Source organism: Amphimedon queenslandica, unplaced genomic scaffold (genome assembly GCF_000090795.2).
Source record: "Amphimedon queenslandica unplaced genomic scaffold, v1.1 AMPQUscaffold_13496, whole genome shotgun sequence".
Classification (NCBI taxonomy): Eukaryota; Metazoa; Porifera; class Demospongiae; order Haplosclerida; family Niphatidae; genus Amphimedon; species Amphimedon queenslandica.
Window position 1 is genome coordinate 140008 of NW_003546268.1, and position 23004 is coordinate 163011.

The 23004-nt window shown below is 36.5% G+C and overlaps 4 protein-coding genes across 4 annotated transcripts in view; 3 read left to right on the plus strand and 1 right to left on the minus strand.

The window, feature by feature from the left end:
• Positions 1 to 49: 49 nt before the first annotated feature.
• LOC100637824 (tankyrase-2-like) lies at positions 50 to 9303 on the plus strand. The gene is made up of 31 exons (XM_019993378.1): positions 50 to 306; positions 407 to 475; positions 539 to 694; positions 1111 to 1206; positions 1321 to 1357; positions 1669 to 1744; positions 1798 to 1892; positions 2074 to 2140; positions 2191 to 2377; positions 2426 to 2547; positions 2682 to 2773; positions 2879 to 2957; positions 3019 to 3273; positions 3406 to 3551; positions 3597 to 3663; positions 3742 to 3840; positions 3948 to 4088; positions 4198 to 4276; positions 4331 to 4440; positions 4515 to 4637; positions 4688 to 4753; positions 4837 to 5095; positions 5152 to 5243; positions 7998 to 8121; positions 8170 to 8267; positions 8333 to 8407; positions 8456 to 8561; positions 8617 to 8694; positions 8757 to 8865; positions 8914 to 9070; positions 9123 to 9303. Exons 1-31 carry the CDS (start codon positions 75 to 77, stop codon positions 9219 to 9221), a joined length of 3591 nt encoding a protein of 1196 aa, XP_019848937.1. The 5' UTR covers positions 50 to 74; the 3' UTR covers positions 9222 to 9303.
• A 905-nt stretch (positions 9304 to 10208) lies between these two features.
• On the minus strand, positions 10209 to 12542 carry LOC105316785 (heat shock 70 kDa protein 12A-like). The gene is made up of 3 exons (XM_011411974.2): positions 12025 to 12542; positions 11751 to 11972; positions 10209 to 11700 (listed from the first exon to the last, which is right to left on the minus strand). The coding sequence occupies exons 1-3, from the start codon at positions 12406 to 12408 to the stop codon at positions 10339 to 10341; spliced, it is 1968 nt and encodes a 655-aa protein (XP_011410276.1). The 5' UTR covers positions 12409 to 12542; the 3' UTR covers positions 10209 to 10338.
• Positions 12543 to 13923: 1381 nt separating this feature from the next.
• On the plus strand, positions 13924 to 16730 carry LOC100637949 (uncharacterized). Its single transcript, XM_019993381.1, has 6 exons — positions 13924 to 14262; positions 14326 to 14582; positions 14632 to 14713; positions 15854 to 16058; positions 16258 to 16275; positions 16322 to 16730. Exons 2-6 carry the CDS (start codon positions 14505 to 14507, stop codon positions 16332 to 16334), a joined length of 396 nt encoding a protein of 131 aa, XP_019848940.1. The 5' UTR covers positions 13924 to 14262; positions 14326 to 14504; the 3' UTR covers positions 16335 to 16730.
• A 922-nt stretch (positions 16731 to 17652) lies between these two features.
• Positions 17653 to 23004, plus strand: part of LOC100638077 (serine/threonine-protein kinase VRK1-like) — a gene marked incomplete at its 3' end in the record, with an annotated part of 6754 nt that continues 1402 nt past the window's right edge. Inside the window, exons 1-6 of the mRNA XM_011411977.2 lie at positions 17653 to 17892; positions 18936 to 19005; positions 19058 to 19257; positions 19337 to 19429; positions 21025 to 21157; positions 21213 to 21333. Coding sequence (XP_011410279.2) covers positions 17653 to 17892; positions 18936 to 19005; positions 19058 to 19257; positions 19337 to 19429; positions 21025 to 21157; positions 21213 to 21333 — 857 coding nt within the window. The remainder of the gene's footprint in view (positions 17893 to 18935; positions 19006 to 19057; positions 19258 to 19336; positions 19430 to 21024; positions 21158 to 21212; positions 21334 to 23004) is intronic.

Genomic DNA, 23004 nt, shown 5'->3' on the forward strand with positions numbered 1-23004 from the left:
TTGTAAAAAAAATAAAAAGCGAGGATCATCCATTTGTCCCTGTGTCTTCTTCGAGACTAGTCTCATACTGTGACATGGATACTAGGGATCATCAAGCAAAGATACCTGGTGATTCCAGACAAACCTCCCAGTCGATAGAAGAGGGAGAGAGCGCTGATAAGAACACAGGGGATTTGGCCAGACTCTTTGAAGCGTGTAAAAATGGTGACATAGACACGGTACAGAACTTAATACAGCAGAGACAGTCTTCGGCGAACGAGAGGGACCTGCACGGTAGAAAGAGCACTCCATTACACTTTGCAGCCGGTGAGAAGAGACAATTAGCACCTTTAGATTCAGTGATCGAACATTAATTTGTTTACTATCTCTGACTCTTGTTTATTTATCTTTTCTTTCTTCTTTTTAGGTTTTGGCAGGAGAGACATAGTCAAATTTTTGATAGAGAAAGGAGCCCATGTTGATTTTAGGGATGAAGGTACTGCATGTCAAAAGAATTATAGTACAATAATCATCAGAATTATTATTCTGTCTCTATTAGGTGGGTTGATACCTCTGCACAATTCTTGTTCTTTTGGCCATGTCGATGTTGTCCAGCTGCTTTTGTCCAACGGGGCCAACCCAAATGCTCAAGATAACTGGAAATTTAGTCCACTACACGAAGCAGCCATCAAAGGAAAAGCTGATGTCTGTATAGGTGGGTGTGCTATAGAGAGAGAGTGAGAAGGGGGTATTAGGACAAATAGAGGAAGTGATCAACAAAGAGAGAGAGTGGGGGAGAGAAAGGAGGAAGAATTTGACCCCATCGCATAAAATGAATGATTATTATGTGTGGAATGCAGTCACACACATGCACAATACGACAGTCATACTGTCTGAATGGCAATAATTAAATAAACATAATTGTGTTTGTTTGTGCCGTTACTCTATATTTGTGACACACAATTACATTATTTCTTTGCATATTAAAGTGCCTAATGTCAACATTGCCTTCAATAATTAATTTTGTCTAGTAAATGTAGCACAATCTTATAATTATTGTTCATTTACATATACATGTATGTAAATGCCCTGGGCACAATTAAATCAGCTTGTTCCTCTTTCTCTCTTTAGTTCTCCTACAGCATGGTGCTGATTCTTCTCTATTGAACACTGATAGAAAGGCTCCTATTGATTTAGCTAATGGTCAAGCTAGAGAAGTATTGCTAGGTAAGTAGTACTATAATCTTTTCTCTTATCCTTCTATTCTTCATTTTACATTGCATGTACATCTACAACCTCTCTCTCTCTCCCCTTTCTCTCTCTTTCTCTTTTTTTCTTTAGGCACTTATAGACAAGATGAATTGCTTGAGGCAGCAAAGTAAGCAGTGAGTGTGTGTGTGTGAGAGAGTGAGTGAAGCATGAAATAATATACCTTCTAGTATTACAATTCATAGTTGGTGTCTATGTGTTTGTGCATATGTGTTAGTGCATTGGTATCACTTGATAGAATGATATTCACAAGTATCATGTTAACCACTGGGGGAGAATGGGATACAGATGTTTGTGTTTGTGGGTGTGTATGTACACACTTTATTGTAACCTGATTATTTATATTTAACATTACCTAATACAATTACATAACTTTATATGACCACTCCTTTATGTATGTAAATTATTATTATATTGCAGGGTTGGCGATGAACAGCTGCTAATGCAGATACTGACTCCATTGAATGTTAATTGTCATGCTAGCGATGGAAGGAGAGTAAGTTTGACATTATTAACTACACAAGTAACTTTAATTTCATTTCTCTTTAGTCTACTCCTCTCCATTTAGCAGCTGGGTATAACAGAACAAGTATTGTCCAGCTCCTATTAAAGCAAGGTGCTGATGTTCATGCTAAAGACAAAGGGTCAGTACATGTACATATGTTTTTACTTTTTAAAATATTTATCAATTGATACATTATTTAACACTAATTTATACCCTAATTCATATGTGTGTGTGAATTATTAGTACATAAAAGTACTATAGTTCATCTCTCTCTCTTTCTGCCTCTCTCTCTTTCTCTCTCCTTCCCTCTCTCTCTGCAGTGGATTGGTTCCATTACACAATGCTTGCTCATATGGACATTATGAAGTGGCTGAACTACTCTTAAAGGTTAATTTATATTAAATTTTTTTATCTTTCACCCTCTCTTCCTCTCGCAGTATGGTGCATCAATAAATGTCACTGACTTGTGGCAGTTCACTCCGTTACAAGAGGCAGCATCAAAGGGAAGATCAGACGTCTGCAGTTTATTATTAGCTCATGGAGCAAATCCAAGCATTGCTAACTGTCACGGGAAGACTGCCTTTAATCTAGCACCTAGTGAAGAGTTCAGGAAGAAGCTAGACTGTAAGGAGTATGTATAGTAGGCACATTATTATGAGCTGCTTTTTATAGCTGAGTATCGTGGTTACCAATTGTTGGCAGCTGCTGAAGACGGTGGAATTATTCTACTAAAGAAACTTCTTTCATCTCAATTATTAAAATTTCAACATCACCAGACACTGGATACACTACTGGTGAGTATAGGGTCTGGATAATAGGATGGGGTCTGGGAATATTTTGAAATGTATAGTATACATGTACATGTACATTTAGGACATGCAATATTGAATAATTTTTTTTCTCCCTCTTTATTTTTCTTCTTCTCTAGCATAAGGCAGTTTTGTCAAAATCAAGTAACAGACAGTCAGTCATTGATGCTTTATTGAAAAGAGGAATAAACTTAAATATTGGAAATAAAGAGTGAGAGAGAGGGAAAAGAGAGTGGAAGGGAGAATTGTAGAGAAAAGAGAGAGGATGGAGGGAGAGAGTAAAAAAGAGCATGTTTATTATTCGTCTCACTTTTAGAAACATGACTCCATTGATATGTGCAGCAAAGAAGGGAATACTTGAAGTTGTTGAACAGCTGGTCCAAAGAGGAGCAAATGTACGTAAATTAACAATGGAACACTTAATAATGTATTATTTATATTCTTTTTATATTTTAGATAAACCATCAAGACATAAATGGGATGACCTCGCTTCACTGGGCTGTCCAAAATGAGCATGCACAAATCTGTCGATATCTCCTTTCCAGTGGTGCCAATCCCTCTATAGTCAATAATCAAGGACAGACTATATATCAGTTGAAGACGTCAGATACCATACAGTTGATATTGAAGAATGAGCCACCTGTGTCTCAATTTGAAATCGAACAACAGCTCCTTGAGGCAGCAAGGAATTCTGACCTTGAGATTTTGAAGGTAAAGAGAAGAGAGAGAGGAAGAGGGAGAAAAGATAAAAAGAAAGGAAGACAGATGAATATAGATGTGATACAAAAGGGATGCATCAAAGCCTTGTTTTATGTGTCTTTGTTCTTTTGTCCACTGACACAGAAAATATGCACTCCTCAGAACGTCAACTGTCGCGATACAAAGGGAAGAATGTCGACACCTCTTCATTTTGCTGCTGGTTACAACAGAGTGACTGTGGTTGAGTTTCTATTAGAGAATGGTGCTGATGTACACGCTAAAGATAAAGGGTAATTAAAGAAGGGCCTGGGCATTGTTTTAATTTTCATTCTTAGGGGTCTTGTACCATTACACAATGCCTGCTCTTATGGACACTATGAGGTAGCTGAGTTGCTTGTGAAGGTAAAACCATGTGACTATCATGTGACTATCATTTAACTATCATGTGACCATCATGTGACTATTATGTATGTTTTGTAGTATAAAGCTAATGTTAATGCAATGGATCTTTGGAAGTTCACTCCATTACATGAAGCAGCTGCTAAAGAAAAATACGACATTTGCAAACTTTTACTAAAAGTATGAGCTTCATTAAAACTACATGTACATATATATGTGTACATGTAGCTATGATTTCTGTAATGTAATCTGTTGTTCTATTTATAAATCTTTGTTTCCTTATATAGAATGGTGCTAATGTCCACAGTAAGAACAGAGATAACTTGACACCAATAGATCTTGTGAAGGATCCTAAAAGTGATCTTGCTGATTTATTGAGAGGTGAACCAGCACTGCTGGATGCTGCAAAGAAAGGAGAAATTGAGAGAGTAAGTTTTATTATTATTATTATTATTATTATTATTTGTTTTTTATTGTTGTTGTCTTTTTGTTTGTTATTATCATTATTTGTTATTTAAATGTTGTTATTGTTTATAGGTCAAGAAATTATTAACTGAAGATAATGTCAATTGTAGAGATGAATATGGTCGTAACTCCACTCCCTTACATCTAGCAGGTTAGCTATACCACACCTAAGAACATAAATATATTTTTTAATTTTTACCTGCAGCTGGTTACAATCATCTTGATGTTGTTGAGTATTTATTAGAAAATAAAGCCGACGTGAATGCTAAGGACAAAGGAGGACTGGTACCACTACACAATGCTTCTTCATATGGAGTGAGTAGCTATTATTATTATTATTGTTATTATTATTATTGTTATTATTATTATTTGTCCCTCCTGCCCTGTAGCATGTAGATGTAGCCTCATTACTCATTAGATACAATAGTGTAATTAATGCTACTGATAGATGGAATTTCACCCCATTACATGAGGCGGCACAGAAAGGAAGAACACAAGTCTGTTCTTTACTGGTAAGGATCTACATGAACTTTAATTATTGTACTTCTCTTTGTTTGTTTAGATTATTCATGGTGCTGATGTGTACCTCAAGAACCAAGAGGGACAGATACCACTGGACCTTGCAACTGTTAGTGAAAAATAGAAAATGAATATTGAGATTTCTTCCACTCTTCTTCTCCCTTCCTTCCTTCTCTCTCTCCTTTACCTCAGGCTGATGATGTTATTGCATTACTTCAAGATGCCATGATGAAGGATATCCCACTGACCATACCACCTGCTGAAAAAGAAGCTAAGTCAAACATAGTCAACAAAGGACTCACAGCTGCTGGGGCAAGTCTATTAGCCAGTGAACTTGTACTGGGGGATGGAGTGGATGATAAAAATGGTATGGTAACACAGCAGAGAGGAGGGCCAGCAGGTGTAGGGGATGGTTCTGATAAAGGTTTTATGAGTTATAGAGGAGGAGGAGGTAACAGTGTGATAGAATGATAGTTTAATTTGTACTTGTTTTTTTGTTATTTTTAGATGCTCCTCCACCATGGCACAATGTCACTGTTAAAGATATTTTAACTGAATTAGAGCTGGGACATCTTGTTGAGCTATTTGAGAGAGAGCAAGTAAGAGAGAGGAGGGAGGAATAGAGAAGGGGGAGGAAAAAGAGAGATAATGGGAGCAGGGTTTAATTCCTACAAAGCATGCTAAGTGAGCTAACATTATGCTTAGCTGGCAAGTGCTATACAAGCCTACAATACACATTTGGACTTTAAAGCAACTATAAAAATTTATGGAAACAGTTCAGTTTTGATGTACATAACATAAGGACAGACATATGTACATGAGAAAAATTGTAATAATTTAGATTTCTATCCTAGTCATTAGTACATCAGACATGGTGCTTGGCCCAATTTTTGAGCAACTTTAAAGATTTATGAAAAATTCAAACTTGATCGGAATCAGTTCAAAGTTCATACATAACACAAGGACATGTACATGTATGTGTATTAGAAAAAATTATAAAATTGGAGAATTTTCTCCTGGCCATTTTTTATGACTTTGGCCTGTACTGTTATAGTACAGGGTGCTCACTGCTCAGGCCGATTTTTGATCTACTTGAAAAAATTCATGAAAAATTCCAAAATTAGTTAAAATTAATATGCAACACAAGGACATGTACGTACATGTATGTGTATAATGTATTCGAAAAATTATAAAATTGGTGAATTCTCTCTTAGCCATTTTTGATGAAATTTGGCCAAATTTTTTGTACTATTATAGTTCAGGGTGCTCAACCTGATTTTTAGCAACTTTTGAAAATTAAAAAAATCTAAATATGATTGGAATCAGTTCAAAGTTGATACGTAGTAGCATAAGGGCATGTACCGTACTAACGGGTTATTAAGCATAGGCGCTTATGTAGAAAATGACAGAACAACGGCCGCTTAATAATGACTCAGTACTTAATAAATACAGTAGGTGTGGTTTAGGATAATAATTAATTAATCACTAATAATCAGTCACTTTTCTGGCTTTACAATGGCGGGTGGTGAAGAATACTCTTTTGTCAGTCTGGTTTGGGGTCACAATGCTTATAAAAAGTGTTTGGACTCCTACTACTTTAACTCCTACTGCTTGGACTCCTACTGTTTTGTACTGCGCTTAACAAACCCATGCTAAGAGCTACATTGAGCTAGGCGCCTAATAAGAACTAGGTGCTTAACAACGAAGGGCGCTAATAACCTGTTAGTATGGTATATGTATCAAAAAAATTATATAAATAGAGAATTCTCTTGTTGTGATTTTTGTCGAAATTTTCTATACTATATCCCAGTTCAGTTTGGGACGGAAGTGGAAGCAGCTGCATGGAATTTGAAAATGTAGCTACGTCATAAAATGACATTTTAATTATATTCATAGAAGCATGGCGGCTGTGTTGTTTCACTCTTAAAACAGTCTTGCTGTTGCTGATAAGCAGTACAATAGCTGCTGGAGCCAACTAGTCTTCATAAACAGGGGCGTATCTAGGAAATGAAGAAGGGGGGAGCTGAGGGCGCGTGGAGTGCGCCGCGATTTTGGCCACACCCACTTTTACGGCGGTAAAACGACCTTTTCCTGCATTTTCGTCAATTACGGGTGGGGCCAAGATCATTTCAAGCATACTGCTATGTTACTGGTACTTCTGATTTCTCCTTAAAGCACAGGAAACTGCTAAAATCATGATAAGGGGGCTAGATAACTTTGTTAAGAGGCTTGGTAGTGATGCAAGAGTCCAGGACTTCAGTAATTTTTTCTGAGCCCAGCCCTGAGGGGGGTGCTCAAGCCCCCTCAGCCCCCCCTAAATACGCCTCTGATAAAGGCCAAGAATTATCAGTTTGCGTGCTCGACCACATGTTCTTATGTAAACTATGACGTAGATAAATTGTCATAAAACGTCATTTTAGTATGCCATTGGGTTTATAGGGAGAACCCGGTTCTCAGGGTTCCCAAGGGCTGAGAGACCCAAAATTTCACAGATTTTGATGGACTTTGGCGACTAAGAACCTGTAAAAGTTTCATCCTTATCCCACATTCCTATAGAAAGTTATTCCAGTTTTTCTTGTCCCAAACTCAACTGGGATATAGTATATACTATAGTACTGGGTCTTTGGCCCAATTTTTGAGCAATTTTATAATCTGCTGACTAGCTGCACGAGCACTATGCTGTAAAAACCATGAATGAGAGAAAGAAAGGAAATTAGTTACTTAAAGTATCAGTGAATGGTTATGATAAAGAACATCAGTTTTACAAGTGCTTTCCTACATAATAGTTACCTTGATGAAATAGGCGTTTTTCAGATCATAACAATTTTACTCAAAAAGGAATTAAACTTTCTGTATGATTGTGTATGTGCATGTACATGTATATTATGTGAATAAAATAGGCAGTTTATATCTGTACCTGAAATTTCACATGTCCTTTGGCCAAAACCTAATTTTGATCAGATCACTTCAAACTTTCAACAAAGCATAGATTTACGTATCAGAAAATGCAATAAAATGAATAGAAAATTCTCTATTGATAAAAAAACACTGTATTACAATAGTACAGGGCCTTTGGCCCAATTGTGAGCAAATTAAACAAAAATTCAATTCCATTCGAATCAGCTCAAAATTATTCAGAAAATTTAATAAAAATTGCTCCTAGCCTTTTTGTACTATAAAAGTACATCATTTTGCCTACTTAAAAATCCAATTTTGAATTTTGATTCAGTGTGCTATCAGCATACTGAAAAGAAGCTGAGCACATGTAATGTATTACCAGTATTGAATACAATTATTTGAGCTGACATAATTATTTTACCCTAATGATTTATATGTTTGTGTGTATTGCATAGATTACTATTGATATTCTGATTGAGATGAATGGAGATGATCTACAAAGCATTGGAATAACAGCATTCGGTGTTAGACACAGGCTTTTAAAGAGAATCAGGGAACTTGTACAGGGCAATAATGAAGGTATGAACAATTCTTAGAATTTTTTATCAACTGGTCACATCTCTTAAGAATACCCTGTGGGTGTCACCACAACAAAGCCTACTCAAGGCACTCAATTAATAGAACTCTCCAGTGATGATAAAGAATTCATCGACACTGCAGATTTGGTGGGTACAACCATTTTATTGACCACACTCAGTTACACATATTCCTTATGTACATGTACATGTAGATGCAAAGTACTATTTGTGAACATAGAGATGATGGAAAAGCAGGAGGAGTGTTTGATTCATATGAAATACTAAAAGTACTAATAGTAGTAGTTACTAATAATAATTATTGTGTTTATTAACAGATAGAGAGGATAGTAAATACAAAAGTATGGGAGAGATACAAGTACAGGAGAAAGGAAGTCGCCGAATCTAATAACAACTGTGCTAATGAGCTTATGCTCTTTCATGGTAATACATGTAGTTGTACATATAAGTATTTTAAAATGAATGTTCCTTTAACTAGGGTCACCTTTTGTCCCTTATATTGTTCATAACGGGTTTGATGAGAGACACGCCTACATAGGAGGAATGTTTGGCGCTGGTAAGTTACCATGGCAATGATAATGTAAGATGTATCCATGGTAACTGTTTCTTTCACTATAGGGATATATTTTGCTGAGCATTCTTCAAAAAGTAATCAATATGTATACGGAATAGGAGGAGGCAATGGTTGCCCTGAACATAAGAACAGATCCTGTTATACTTGCTTGAGGTAATTAGTTAATCATATGTCATACGTTACATTCATGATATCCTATAGGAAGCTGTTATTGTGTAGAGTAGTGCTTGGTAAGCCAGTGGAACAATACACTGCAGTAAGGATAGCCCATGCACCTCCAGGACACCATTCTGTTATTGGTAGACCCAGTGCTGGTGGTCTTAACTATCCTGAATATGTAATTTATAGAGGGGAACAGGTGAATTCATTGTATACTGTAATGATTGTGTTATATTATTATTTCTTCATAGGCTTATCCTGAGTATATTATTACATTTAGAATAAAGAAACCTTCAGCAACAGATTCAATGTCATCATCTTCTTCACTAGACATGAGCAACAATACTTAACATTATTATTATTATTATTATTATTATTATTATTATTATTGTTATTGTTATATTTCACTTTCAATAAGTCTTATATAGATAACTAGTGATATAGTCTGTCAAATTAAGTAGTAGACTCTAGTTTAAGAGAAAGGGAGAGACATTAAAGTGACAATGTACTTAATTTTTGTAAGGAACTACAATATTGCACTACATTCATTACATCACAAACAAAAAATAGCTGTGTTACTAGATCTACTAGACGAATTGATAATCATGGTGGATCATGTTTCAACACAGTTCCTACCATAATCTGTTTATTATGTGCAAACTGAGTTTGGACCAAGAAAAACTGGAATGACCTTTTATGGGAATGTGGGATAAAAATGAAACTTTCACAGGTTCTTAGTTGCCCAATGTCGCTTCAGATCTCAGGTCTTGGGTCTCTCAGCTCTTGGTAACCCTGAGAACCGGGTTCTCCCTATGAACCTATTACATAAAGATGCCTTATTCATGATTGCTTATAGTGAATAAAATGTATCAAGGCAATAGTATCTGTGGCATCATAATGGGTGTTTGCTTTTATAGCTCTCTTTACTTGAGTTGGTACAGAACATGCACTATTGAAAGCAATAAATTGTAGTTTTTGTCTGATAGAGATAAATACCATAATTCATTGCTTTTAATAGTGCATGAATGCAAGAGCAACTGCAACAAGTCCAAGCACTGTAGGCGTCTCGTTTCTAAATCTCTAAGTTCAACTTGTAAATAGATGCCACAGAAGTAGAATTGGTATAGACTAGTAGTCAATAGTCATTGTCCTTCACATCATTGACCCTTCAAGAATATCCTAGAATGCATTGCATGGATGATAGTAGATAGTAAGTGCTGTGACAACTAATACAGGATACTAGATGGTGCATTTAGTGTAAGCAATGTTGGCTCAGGTCAGGCAGAATTGTGTTTCTCAGAAATATCACACTTCAAGTTAAGTCAATCATGTAATGATAACTTTTCTAAGAATCACAAGATAAAACTACAATATCATAGCTATGAATAGTATTTTCCTAGAATAATCACTAAAATAATAATAGCTCAAAAAACAAAAAAGCTAACAGCCTAGGCAAGAGTAGATTATCTACTTTTGGCCTAAGCGCCAGGGTTGTGCAGAAAGAAAGTCACAAACAGTTTTAACTTCACTCTCATCTACTCTATATTTTGCTTTAGCCTGTATTTCTGTGCCACTGAAATCCATTATGACATCTATTTTGCGCTGGGACTTAGGCAGCTTTTGTGGATTTGGAACGTGAAGCAATAGCTGACCTATTTCTCTGACTGTGCTTTGTCCATTCTTATCAACTACATATTGGACATCAGGTTCTGAAGTAGAGAAGATTTTAACGCATACTTCCTTGTCAGACTGATTGTGTGGAATGAGACTTGTAACCATTACTTCATTGTAATCTGGCGTTTCACTTCTCTTAAGGAAGGGAAAAAAGATTGAGTCGCACCTGTATATTCTTTCTTCTTCATGTAGATATTTATAATGCTTATCATGTTGAGCTTTATCGAACGGTACGAAAATTGCTATGCCATAAGTAGCATCTGATTTTCGCAATTTAATTATTTCTGGATTCTTGCGCCACAAGACAGCTCCTTGAGCAACAGCAAGATGAGGCTCAATTGGTGTCAAAACGGAGGGGCATTGGTCACGACCTTGACTGGCATAAGCATTTTCTATAACTTCCTTGAGCTTCTTGTAAACATACTTACAACCTCCAAATCCACCCACAAGATAAAACGCATCTGCCTCATATCCATTATCAGCAATAGCTTCATTTAGGCACTTTTTAATGTCACTAATTACTGGACCAAACAAATGGGACTCCACGAAATCCTTATTTATGTATAATGTAGAGCTATCGCATTCATATTCAATGCCTTCCATGCCTTGTACTTCTTTTAGCTCTTTATCATAAAATCCAGCAATTTTACCCAAGTCAATAGCAATTCCTTCGATTTCTTCTTGCCCAAATAAACATTTTTGCCCTTCAAAATCAGTATAAAGTATCATGTTTATATTAGCACTTCGCTTTGGTTTCAAACTAGCATTTGAAGCTAAAAACCTATCGTAACCAGCATCTTTTGTTAGCTTTTGTAGCAACTGAGAGAATGCTTCGTTAACTTGAGTACCCCCACATGCGTTCCCAGTTGGTATATTTTGAACAATTATATCATCACCATCTTCAGCATGAGCTGTAATATCAACGGTGCCTCCTCCTATATCTATAACCATGTACTTTTTAGGGGGATTTATAACTGACAAGGACCGATCTTTATTGATATCACTTGCTATATTCTTCTGGCTATAAAGAGCTGCTGACTCTGGCTCTAGTGCTAATGATAGCTTGTCAGGATTAACATCACTGCAGAGAGGAAGAGGAGAAGAAGATACTGGAGTAAAATTGACAATGCCATCAGATTCTGTGAGTAAACTAGCCTATTTAATCATATGACTATCATTGTGATAATAACTTAATAAGGACTTACCAAATAGGCAGCTTCTCTCATCATTCTCTTTCCACGTGCATCCCATATAGCAGGAACAGTGATGACCCAATCAAAATCAGTAGTTTTTAATGGTCTGACTGTACGCGAGAGGTGGTCTATCAATAGATCCTTCATATACTTGAGAATGAATGCAATAACTTCAACTAGGTAGTACTGCTCACCAGACAAAGATTCAACTGGTGTGTCACGTGTAATACTCTTCTACATCATGATAATATGTAAATTATAAATCTATAACTACAAGTTACTCTACCTGATCTCTTCTCATTAACATCTTGATCCTTTCAAAGTAGATATACTCAGAATATTCTTCTTTTCTCAATTTTTGATAAAGAGTGGCTGCTTTGTCTCCCAGAGCTTCTACTCTTATTTTGTTTTCACTTGCTACTTTCTTGCATAGAATAATGTTGAGAGATCTTTCTTGCTTTTTGGAACTCTCAAACGAGATCATCGAAACATTAGCATCTCCTTTAGTGGTATAAGCCAGTGAGATTGATGATGTACCAAAATCAATAGCAGCAATATTGCCATTAGTAACACGATAAGCAGCTTCAGTACGAGGAATCTTTTCAAGTCTCTCATATGTAACTTCAGTAGACCTGCCAGAGGATGTGGATGTGCTGTAGCTGTTACCCATAATTTTACAAAACTGAGATATTTGCTGTAGCTGTCATTGGAACCATAGTATATATGCTGGAACTGTCTAACAATGATTCCTGGAAATATCATAGGCACTGAGCTATGAATATATTTTAAGCTCACATGATAATCTTCTATTTATGGTATCAGGAGTGCTAATGCATGTGATGTCATTATTAGCTAAAGGGTATTGGCACCTTTCAAGGCTTTGCTAGTGTGAAAAGGCCTTATAAGTGGCCTTAAGTGATTGTTTATTACAAAAAATAGACATATTTTTTAGACAGCAATATGAGCTAGCTAGTTAATAGGTTATACATGTGAAGCTAAATAGCATCAATAAACGGCATACGTCCTTATTCAAATTTTATAATATGGTACCCTAGAGCAACTTTTAATTTAAAAAAATCCAATTTGATTGAATCAGCTAGATAGACATGATACAAGAGCACATTATGTATCAGAAAATGTATTTGATGAAATGTAGATGCTTTTATAAAATCTGAACGTTTACATAACATTAAGAACACATATAAAAAGATAGTTGACATCAACCTTAGACTCTCATTTATGCATGCATATCATATGACATAGATCTAGATCCCTATATTGATATTCTGATTGAGTGAATGGAGATGATGCATTGAAATATAGCAGCATTTGGAATTATACACAGGTTTTTAAGAGATATCAAATCAGCTAGAGAACTTACAAGCTGGTAATAATGAAGGTAAACATCATCCTTTTTATCAACTGGTACCGTACATGTCTTTAGAATATTTTTTCACTTAAGGCACTCATTAATAGTAATAGAACTTTCAAGTGATGATAAAGAATCCATTGACATATGGGTAGATCTATAACAATTAATTTTATTGACCACACTCAATTAATATATTCCTTATGTACATGTACATGTAGATATGCAAAATACTATTTGCAAGTATAGAGATGATGAAAAAGCAGGAGGAGTGTTTCATTCATATGAAATAATAAAAGCTATAATAGTATTATAGTTACTAATAATAATTAATGTGTTTATTAACAGATAGAGAGGATAGTAAATACAAAAGTATGGGAGAGATACAAGTACAGGAGAAAGGAAGTTGCTGAATCTAATAACAACTGTGCTAATGAGCTGATGCTCTTTCATGGTAATGCATGTAGTTGCACATACATGTATAAGTATTTTTAAAAATTAACATTCCTTAGAGTCACCTTTTGTCCCTTATATTGTTCATAACCAGTGGTTGAGAATCTGGGGGGGGCAGGGGGGCTGGAGCCTCCCAGTTTTGATGAAGGGGGGCAGAGCCACCCCACTTTTGCTGCAGCCTGCATGCAGAAGAGCAGAGCCTCTCTAAATTTTGATGCAAGGCAGCAGGGGGGACACTGCCCTCACTTTTAATTACTTATGTTATTAGAAAATGCTATTAATTTAGCTATAGCTTATTAGTGCTATAGCAGCTGCCTCAATTCATTGCTTACTATTACATGTACATATACAAAGCATAGCTGATGAACGAACCATATTTTTTGGATTATTTTAAACATAATTGAATTAATGAAAATGAGCCCCCCCCCACTTTTAGATTGGTGTCTCAACCCCTGATAACGGGTTTGATGAGAGGGATGCCTACATAGGAGGAATGTTTGGTGCTGGTAAGTTACTGCAACAATGATAATGTAAGATGCATTCATGGTAACTGTTCTTTTCACCATAGGAGTATATTTTGCTGAGCATTCTTCAAAAAGTAATCAATATGTATACGGAATAGGAGGAGGCAATGGTAACTATGTTCAGGGCAACCAATGGTTGCCCTGAACATAAGAACAGATCCTGTTATACTTGCTTGAGGTAATTCGTTAATCATTTAGCATTATGTCATATGTCATATGTTACATTCATGATATCCTATAGGAAGCCGTTATTGTGTAGAGTAGTGCTTGGTAAGCCAGTGGAACAATACACTGCTGTAAGGATAGCCCATGCATCTCCAGGACACCATTCTGTTATTGGTCATGGATGTCATTTTGTAAGAACATTTTGATGAAGCAGACAAAGAAAAATCTGGATGCATTGACTATAATGGTTTTCAAATGTTTCTTGATAAATTGGAGTCATTTGATGCTTGTCTAGCAATTGATATTGTTACCTTTATAAATAAAACAGGAAAAGTGAGTCATGTAATCATTGTACTTAGCCACATACCCAATGTCATCATAGATTTCATTTGAAGAATTGCAAGGTATGTGCAAAGGGAACAGTGGCTCTACCATGCCTCCTTCACCACTTGATGACATCTTATGTAAGTTATATTTTATCATTAGCAATGCACATTCAAAAACTCCCAGCTATGAAATATGAGTACATACCATGTTTTAGGTCCATTGTCAGGGCCGTAGCCAGGAACTTGAAACAGGGGGTTCGGAAATTGCTGCGCGCGAAGCGTGCAGCAAAAATTTTAACAAGAATGGGCGTGGTCGGTAGGCGTGGTCTTGAGTTACGCATCTCAGCCATGTGCTGACTCAGCTAAAATGGTTATCTGTGCTTCTCGCTGCTGCCAAAATGCTAATCCTGCTTTTGCAGCAGTGGCATATCCAAGGTAGCAGGGGCGTATCTAGAAATTAGAGAAGGGGGGTGCTGAGGGCGCCCTCAGCGCGCCGCGATTTTGGCCACACCCACTTTTACGGCGGTAAAACGGCCTTTTCCTGCATTTTCGTCAATTACGGGTGGGGCCAAGATCATTTCAAGCATACTGCTATGTTACTGGTACTTCTGATTGCTCCTTAAAGCACTGGAAACTGCTGAAACCATGATAAGGGGGCTAGATAACTTTGTTAAGAGGCTTGGTAGTGATGCAAGAGTCCAGGACTTCAGTAATTTTTTCTGAGCCCAGCCCTGAGGGGGGTGCTCAAGCCCCTTCAGCCCCCCCCCTAAATACGCCTCTGGGTAGGGCATGGTAGGGCATTTGCCCTACCAACTGCTACTGAATCAAAATTAATATTGCCTTCTAATTTACTGTAGTTAAAAATTTAAGATATCTCCAATCTTGATCAAGGCCAGAGAACACAATAAATAAAGAAAACACTCAAAAGAGAACTTTAGAGAAGAAAAGAGCAAGCCGAGCTAGTCCGATATAGTCGACTTCATCATCATTATTGTGGGCGTAGACGTACTTTAATTAAAGACACGCCCATTATGAATATTAATTACCCTCAAAAAATTTTTCGGCGCGCTTCGCGCGCCATCTTTGCCCCACCATCATCTAAAGTCTAGATACGCCACTGTTTTGCAGTGCTGTTCTTCATGACAGGAGCTAATCTAAAACTTTTTTGCAGCTACAACAGGGGGTTCGTCCGAACCCCCCGAACCCCCCCTGGCTACGGGCCTGATTGTTAAACACAGTTCTATATAATATGTTAATTATAATTATCTATTTTGATAGCTTCAGCAACTGTACCAATCCCTGATTCTCTTTCTGGATATTGGACAAGTAAAACTGCACTTGCAGTTATGATGATATTTCCAGTGTGCTATCAGGCAGGAATGCTTTTTGACCTCTACAACAATAATACTACCAAGTCTACCATGGCAAAATTTTGTGGAATGTATGATCAGCTAGGTGACAAAGCAGATGGCACTTTAGGATGGTATGTACATTCTCCATTTACTGTACTAAATATTTAGAAATTTAACTGTGAGTTGAATTGAAGTTAGCTATTTGATGTTTCGGGCTAACATAATATTTAGTGTATGCAGGTCTACTGTAAAACCACCAAACTTAACAATGGCCAATATTAATAATTATTTTCTTCATTTTGGTCATATTATGTTTTATTATCATAATAGGACCATCCAGTGGGCAAAGTGAATCCTAAATCTCCCTTGGCCATGTCTAACACATCTTTTTCAGGACAGCAATGTGAGATATCTGGAAAGCTATGGATGTTTGCTATGTAGATTACAACTACTGAGTCTAAACATAAATCGCCAATGCCCCTCACAGAAAAAGACCAGTTCATAAAAACTAGATCTATTTAATTAATTGATCTTGTGGACTATAGAGTAGAGAAGTGTAGTGTTAGAATTATTAAAATAATTATCTATTTTAACAAACTTTAAATACAATAATTATCATAATGAGCATAGCTGCATAATCCCTAACTAGTAACAATCAATTGATCGATTGATCGATCATAGACCACAAATCCGTATTCTTTGAGATTCTCTAATGTATTATCATTACTGCTAATTTTGAAACAAACGGCCCTCCATAGTAAAGCCATAGATACTGTATACACATGGATACGAAACTCCTCTATACACACATATAAATTCACATAAGGAAACGTCATAAACGTCACATCTGGCCTGGCTGTCCTCAGGCTGCCAGGGTAAGTAAAGCAATCACTGTAGCCTATTCTTTTGTTAAAGTAGCTGAATGATCCCTCAAAGGACTTTGCAAAGCCTTCATAATATTGAAATAATGGTCATAAAAGATAGCTTGACTGCATATCTTAAGTTCTACAATGGATGTCATAACCTACTGTTGTGTACATTTTCACTCAAGCCACTTTTTAGCTTAACTCTGTTGAATTAGGCCAACAATTTTTATTGTAATAATAGGTAATTGTACACTAGTTGTAGTGGGACTATTATTTAGAGCTTGTGTCAAGTAGAATAGCTGTTATTTTCTAAATCTTGGTTTTTTCAAGCTCCACCTTTCTAGCTAACTTAATTGGAACTTTTTCTATATGGTTTTGTAGCTTGAGAATAGGTAGTTGTAGTGGGCCTATTTTTAAAAGGAGTGTATTTTTAGTTTTGGTGCAATTGTGTTGCCAAAATCATTCATTTTTAGGTGACAAGAGATGGGAAAGTCATGCATTAGTAAACTGGATATAATAAAAGAAAAGGAAATTTTCAGCAATTATAATACATGATAAATGTCAAGTTTTATTGTATTATTGTACATAAAATCTCAATATGATTAGCAATAAAATTATAAAAATAATAATAATACTTTTTATCATTGTTTTTTTTTTATTGTGAATGAAAACGTAATATGACGTATCCGGTGAAACACGCCTCTTAATCAGAACATCCGGTCCGGCCACGTGTTTCCATGTGTAAAAACCATAGGTGCCACGTGGTTGTCGTGCTTCATTTGATATCTGAAAATTCTCATAATATCTGTGACAGTGTGACCAGACTAACTAGCCTTTTACTACTACCCATTTACATATGATGCCTGGCCCACCACGGGATAAAAAAAGGAAAGCTAGAACTAAGAAGAAGGCAGCTGGTCGTCTAGTTCCACTATGGCAGTCGGTGGTGCCACCATTACCAGATGGTACACTCCTCTCTGGGATCTTTACTATGGAAAAGTGGAGGCTAGGAAAGTCAATAGGGAAAGGAGCTTATGGAGAAGTTTACGAAGCATTTTCAACAGCTGAAGAATTCTCAGGCAGTTATGCCATTAAAGTGGTAATTTGGTAAACGTAATGAATACGAGATCTACAGACCAGTTGGCACTTAGTATGATTCATAGAATTGTAAGTACGGTACAAGATGATTTATTGGTGAGGAATTAATATTGGCGATTGGCAGTTTTATGAAGAAATTGTGAGAAATTGCCAATATAAAATCTGCCATATTGTTTCAATTTGAGCAACCTCAAATTCCTCAATGGCATGTGGCACAAAATCGTCATAAAATTTCCTAATTAACTTTCTACAGGCAAATTTGCCAAAATATTACTCTCGCCAATAAATCATCTTGTATAGTCGGTTCCAGTTTAGTTTGACTGGATGTTTTCGAATTTCATCATCAAAATGTCACATGTAGCCCCACCCACACGCAAACAGAAATACAGTCAAATTTTTTTGCCACCATTTTGAATCCTAGTTGTAATGTTTGTCTATGGAGTGATCGTGAAAAGAGCTTATTTTCCATAAACTGCTGTATTTATTTGTGACAGCAATCTTGCTACTGCTTACTGACCATTATCCAGTGTCTATAGTTGGTTCGTGGACTTAAATAAGTGCCATTAGGACATATAGAAGGAAAGATATTGCTTTCTCCCATTCTACTCTTAGTAAACTATAGCTTTGTAATAACAGCAGAAAAATTTTACTTTATCTATAGTATCATGATGAATAAAATTTTATGAATATACACGTACTTAGCACCAACTGGTCTATAGTAATTGCAAACTTTGCTTTTGGGAAATTATTATAATGATGTGCAATGAAGTGTCCATTGTCAGTGCCACTGTCAGGAGGAACTTTGTGGCACACCTCATTCTAGAAATTCAAGAGACCATCTCGGCTCTATTGTCACACAAATATTAATTTTTGAGCACATTTTATTTAAAACACGAAACTTTGAACTCTCAAAAATTTGAACATACATGTACATGGTATATCATGTAAAAATTAGGTCACAGACAATTTTTAAGCACAATAAATTTCTACGGCATGAGTTTCCTGATTTTTTTTGTTATTAAATTGTTTTTTCTATTAAAACAGGAACCAATAAGCAATGGACCATTATTCTGTGAAATACAGTGTTACTTAGATGTAGCCTTTTCAAACAAGAGTGAGGAATGATTTTTATTGTGTGTATTTTTATTTATTTTTACTACTAACAGTAAATGATTGGGTGAAGTCTCATGATTTAAAGTATCTTGCAATGCCTCAGTTCATTGATTGGGGAAAGAATGAGACTTCTCCGTCTTTGCAGTATTGCTTTCTTGTAATGGAGAGATTTGGAGACAATATTGAAAAGCTTTTTGAAGAAGCCGGGAGGAAGTTTGGAGTAAAGACTGTTTGCTATCTGGCATTAAGAATAGTAAGCGAATTATTGTTGTATTAATTTTTGACCATCCATCTCTTTTACTTCTTTCTCTTTCCTTCCTCTCTCTCTATAGTTAGAGGCACTTGAATTTTTGCATAATTCAGGGTATGCTCATGCTGACATTAAAGGTAGTAACATACTTACTGGATATTCTCAAAGAGATCAGGTTTGGCCTTTTTGGCTTCGCCAGCGATTAGCGTGGGCGAGGACTATGTAGTTAAGTGTGTTGTCTGTCATTCATTCTGTCCAGAAGCAATCTCTCACTTTGAGGTATTGTGGTTTTAGAAGGGGGTCCCCTACACTCAGATAACTTCTCCATGCGCTAGAAAAAGTTACTTTCTTTAGCTTTATCAAGTATAGATGGCAGTGCAAGGAATCAAAAGCTAACAATCTTGCCAAATGTAGGGAGGTTCTCCTATCATTTTGTCATGCTTCCAATAACAGGGCTATCTAGTATCTCTAGAGAGACACAAAAACCTTTTCTTTAAAAAATATGTAGCTTTTTATGTAACTTTTTTGTCTTGAAGAAAGGAATGCCTAAAAATTACTTACCTCTTTACTTTACACGAGGCACTTGTCCTTAGGAAGAGTAGCTAAGGCCTATAAACTTCAGGCGCTTGACAAGAGTTTGTATGGAACAAATAGGGCCTACTAAATGCATGTGTGCACTGAGTACAAGTCCAAGAAGCTCAAGCTTCTCCCGGCAGTTCTCCAAGAGACACCATTTTACTCTAGCAGACTAGCAATCAAGGTTTGACACTTTGACTGGACTGTGACAACTCTCAGGGGCGTATCTAGAAATTAAAGAAGGGGGGTGCTGAGGGCGCGCGAAGTGCGCCGCGATTTTGGCCACACCCACTTTTACGGCGGTAAAACGGCCTTTTCCTGCATTTTCGTCAATTACGGGTGGGGCCAAGATCATTTCAAGCATACTGCTATGTTACTGGTACTTCTGATTGCTCCTTAAAGCACTGGAAACTGCTGAAACCATGATAAGGGGGCTAGATAACTTTGTTAAGAGGCTTGGTAGTGATGCAAGAGTCCAGGACTTCAGTAATTTTTTCTGAGCCCAGCCCTGAGGGGGGTGCTCAAGCCCCCTCAGCCCCCCCCTAAATACGCCTCTGACTCTAGCAATCAAGATTTGACACTTTCTCTGTACTGTAACAAGTGCCATGCTGCACTGTCAGTTTGCAGCCACACCCAAACACCCTCACATTTAATTAGACTATAAAGAATGCAATCAAAACTATAGCGTCTAAGCAAGTTACTTAATACAGTGGTAATATGCAGGACAAAATACAGTTTTGAAATCATGCATGTAAAACAAAATTAATATTGTTTTTTTTTGTTTTGGCAAGGCCAATGCACCATCGGTGTCTCGTTTCTCCTTTCATTGCTGTTCTTTTATTCTAAAATTATTTTGAAAATTTGTCAATGACCCTGTACTATGTATGGTACTTCATCAATAATGGCTGAGAGTTCTCTATTTTTATGTTATACTCTTCTGATGCATTATGTTCATGTTGTTTAGTAAGTGGGACTTGATTCCAATCAAAAATATACAAATTGAAGATTCTCTCCAAGCTATTTTTGACAAAATTCTATCATATACATGTACGTCTAGTACAGGGTCTTGGGCCTAATTATTGAGTAACTTTGAAAATTGATACAAAAACTTTGGCAGGGACTTTTAAAACTTTTTTGGCAAAAATCCAATTTTTCCTGTTGTTGCATCTAATGATCTGTTACATTTATTTTCAGGTATACTTGGTAGATTATGGATTATCATTTGTGTACCAGTATTCTCAAGGTGGTCACAAGCCATACACACCTGATCCAGGATATTGTTATGGCACTCTTCCTTTTACAAGCATTGATGCACATGATGGAGCTAGTAAGCCTCATTGTAATAAAATCCCTACTTTATATTGATTAATTATGCATTATAGATCCATCACGCAGAGGAGATCTAGAAATACTTGGCTACTGCTTGTTAGAATGGTCTTGTGGTAGACTACCATGGGAGGATTATATAGAGGATCGTTCAAAGGTAGCAAGTTTGAAGAGAAGGTAACTGATTGGTAGTAATTTATTTTAAATGCCTTAACTAAGTTCACATTGCTTGCTAGTTACCATAGCCAAGTGTAGGCATGAAGTGAGGGTAAAGCAGTCATTGTGTGTGTGAGTGAATCGGTTCACTTTCAGAGCTTCATTTTTAGCTGGAACTGCTTGTAAAGCCCTGGTGACTCTTATACATGTACATGTAACCACGAGTAAATAATACTCTTGATGTAATTCCAGTAAGTATTTACTCTTGATGTTACCAGCCAGATAAAAATAAATTTTGTTTGTCTAGATAAATCTTAAAGTCAGTTTATTTACATTTGTATACATCTCTTTTGTGGCTATAGAGTACACATCAGTGACTCAATACAAGTTTAGAGCCTAACAAAGTGTGTGCTAAAACTGTTTAAAAGTAGAGAGCTACTGACGCTCTTTCAACACTAAACCCATGTTCCACCATTACTGTGTATGTAAACTATGCAGGTGGAGTATAGCTTGATTTAGCCACACCTTTATTGCAGCCACAACTTTCTGCAGCATTAGTACAATAAGCATGTACATTGTACCTCCTTTTCCATTTCAAAGCTTAACTTTCATTAAGTTTCACTTAAAGTACTACAGAATTGTTAAATGTAAAGATTATGCCGTTGTGGCAATGGTACACACTTTATAGTGCTCTTGTTATGCCATGTTTTGCAAGGGATTAAAGTGAGTGCCACCTAGCATCTTTACCACTGCCATGCATAGACGTATTGGCCATTAAAGGTGTATGAATTGTCCTGTCTGTATGTGTGTTAACAAGAAATATGAATCAAGCTAATCCTGCTCTCAGAACAGAAACTTTTGAGGTTCAAAATATCTCTTCCTGCTTGGTTTTTTGCTTGTAAGAACATTTTACTCTTTTTGTAAAGTGCAAAAGTTGGTAGACTCAAAGCAAAGTGCCCAACCAGTTTACTTTTTTGTTGTGGCAGTTGGAGAATTTGTTTCTGCAGGTAACAGCACTCTTAAAAATTATGTGTCGATTTTTTTATTGATTCTTTGTTTGGTATGATGTGGCAGTATAAAAACTGTCCTGAGTCAATTATGGCCTCTAGAATATCAGTATACATGCAGATAAAGTATCTTGAAATTGGCTTAAAGTAGAAATGTGTCAAAAGAGCTTTTACAACAAAAAAATTAGGGCCTAAATGGGCATGTGTTAGTCAGGCGGGGCCTGCGTCTCACGGAAATACAAAGAGTCAGGTTCAGTATGGCAGCTAGTTTTGTGTCACAAGGTGGGGCTGGCAGCATGCATACAGGTGGGGCTGAAAATGAGCACCACCCATACTCTTGTAAACATGGCCATCATTGTGTTTTTGGCTGTTGTAAAGACTTGAGCACAGAAAGCAAAAATAGAGGTGATCTATTAGTAGAAAGATGCAAAGATGCTATAGATGTTTGAAGGAAGCATTTTATGGACCAAGTTGTAGAGATTGAGAGTGATTTTGACTTAGACAAACTAATGACTAAAAAGAAATTTTGTTGCCCTGTGTATCAGTTTTTTTAAGACTAACGAAGCTAGAAAGTAGTGCTTTAAATGTTAGAAATGCAGTAAGAGTTTTGGTTGATTCTGGTACACTTACTGATGCTACTGATGTACAGGCACTGAGGCAAGGCCAAAGAAAGAAAATCCACTTT

Coding starts and splice junctions, on each gene's coding strand:
- LOC100637824 (XM_019993378.1), top strand. CDS start 75: ATGGATACTAGGGATCATCAAGCAAAGATACCTGGTGATTCCAGACAA. Junction 3,552..3,596: donor GTACACGCTAAAGATAAAGG/GTAATTAAAGAA, acceptor TTTCATTCTTAG/GGGTCTTGTACCATTACACA. Junction 5,096..5,151: donor GAGTTATAGAGGAGGAGGAG/GTAACAGTGTGA, acceptor TGTTATTTTTAG/ATGCTCCTCCACCATGGCAC.
- LOC105316785 (XM_011411974.2), bottom strand. CDS start 12,408: ATGGGTAACAGCTACAGCACATCCACATCCTCTGGCAGGTCTACTGAA. Junction 11,973..12,024: donor TGTTAATGAGAAGAGATCAG/GTAGAGTAACTT, acceptor ATCATGATGTAG/AAGAGTATTACACGTGACAC. Junction 11,701..11,750: donor TGAGAGAAGCTGCCTATTTG/GTAAGTCCTTAT, acceptor ATGATTAAATAG/GCTAGTTTACTCACAGAATC.
- LOC100637949 (XM_019993381.1), top strand. CDS start 14,505: ATGTTTCTTGATAAATTGGAGTCATTTGATGCTTGTCTAGCAATTGAT. Junction 14,583..14,631: donor TTATAAATAAAACAGGAAAA/GTGAGTCATGTA, acceptor ATGTCATCATAG/ATTTCATTTGAAGAATTGCA. Junction 14,714..15,853: donor ACCACTTGATGACATCTTAT/GTAAGTTATATT, acceptor CTATTTTGATAG/CTTCAGCAACTGTACCAATC.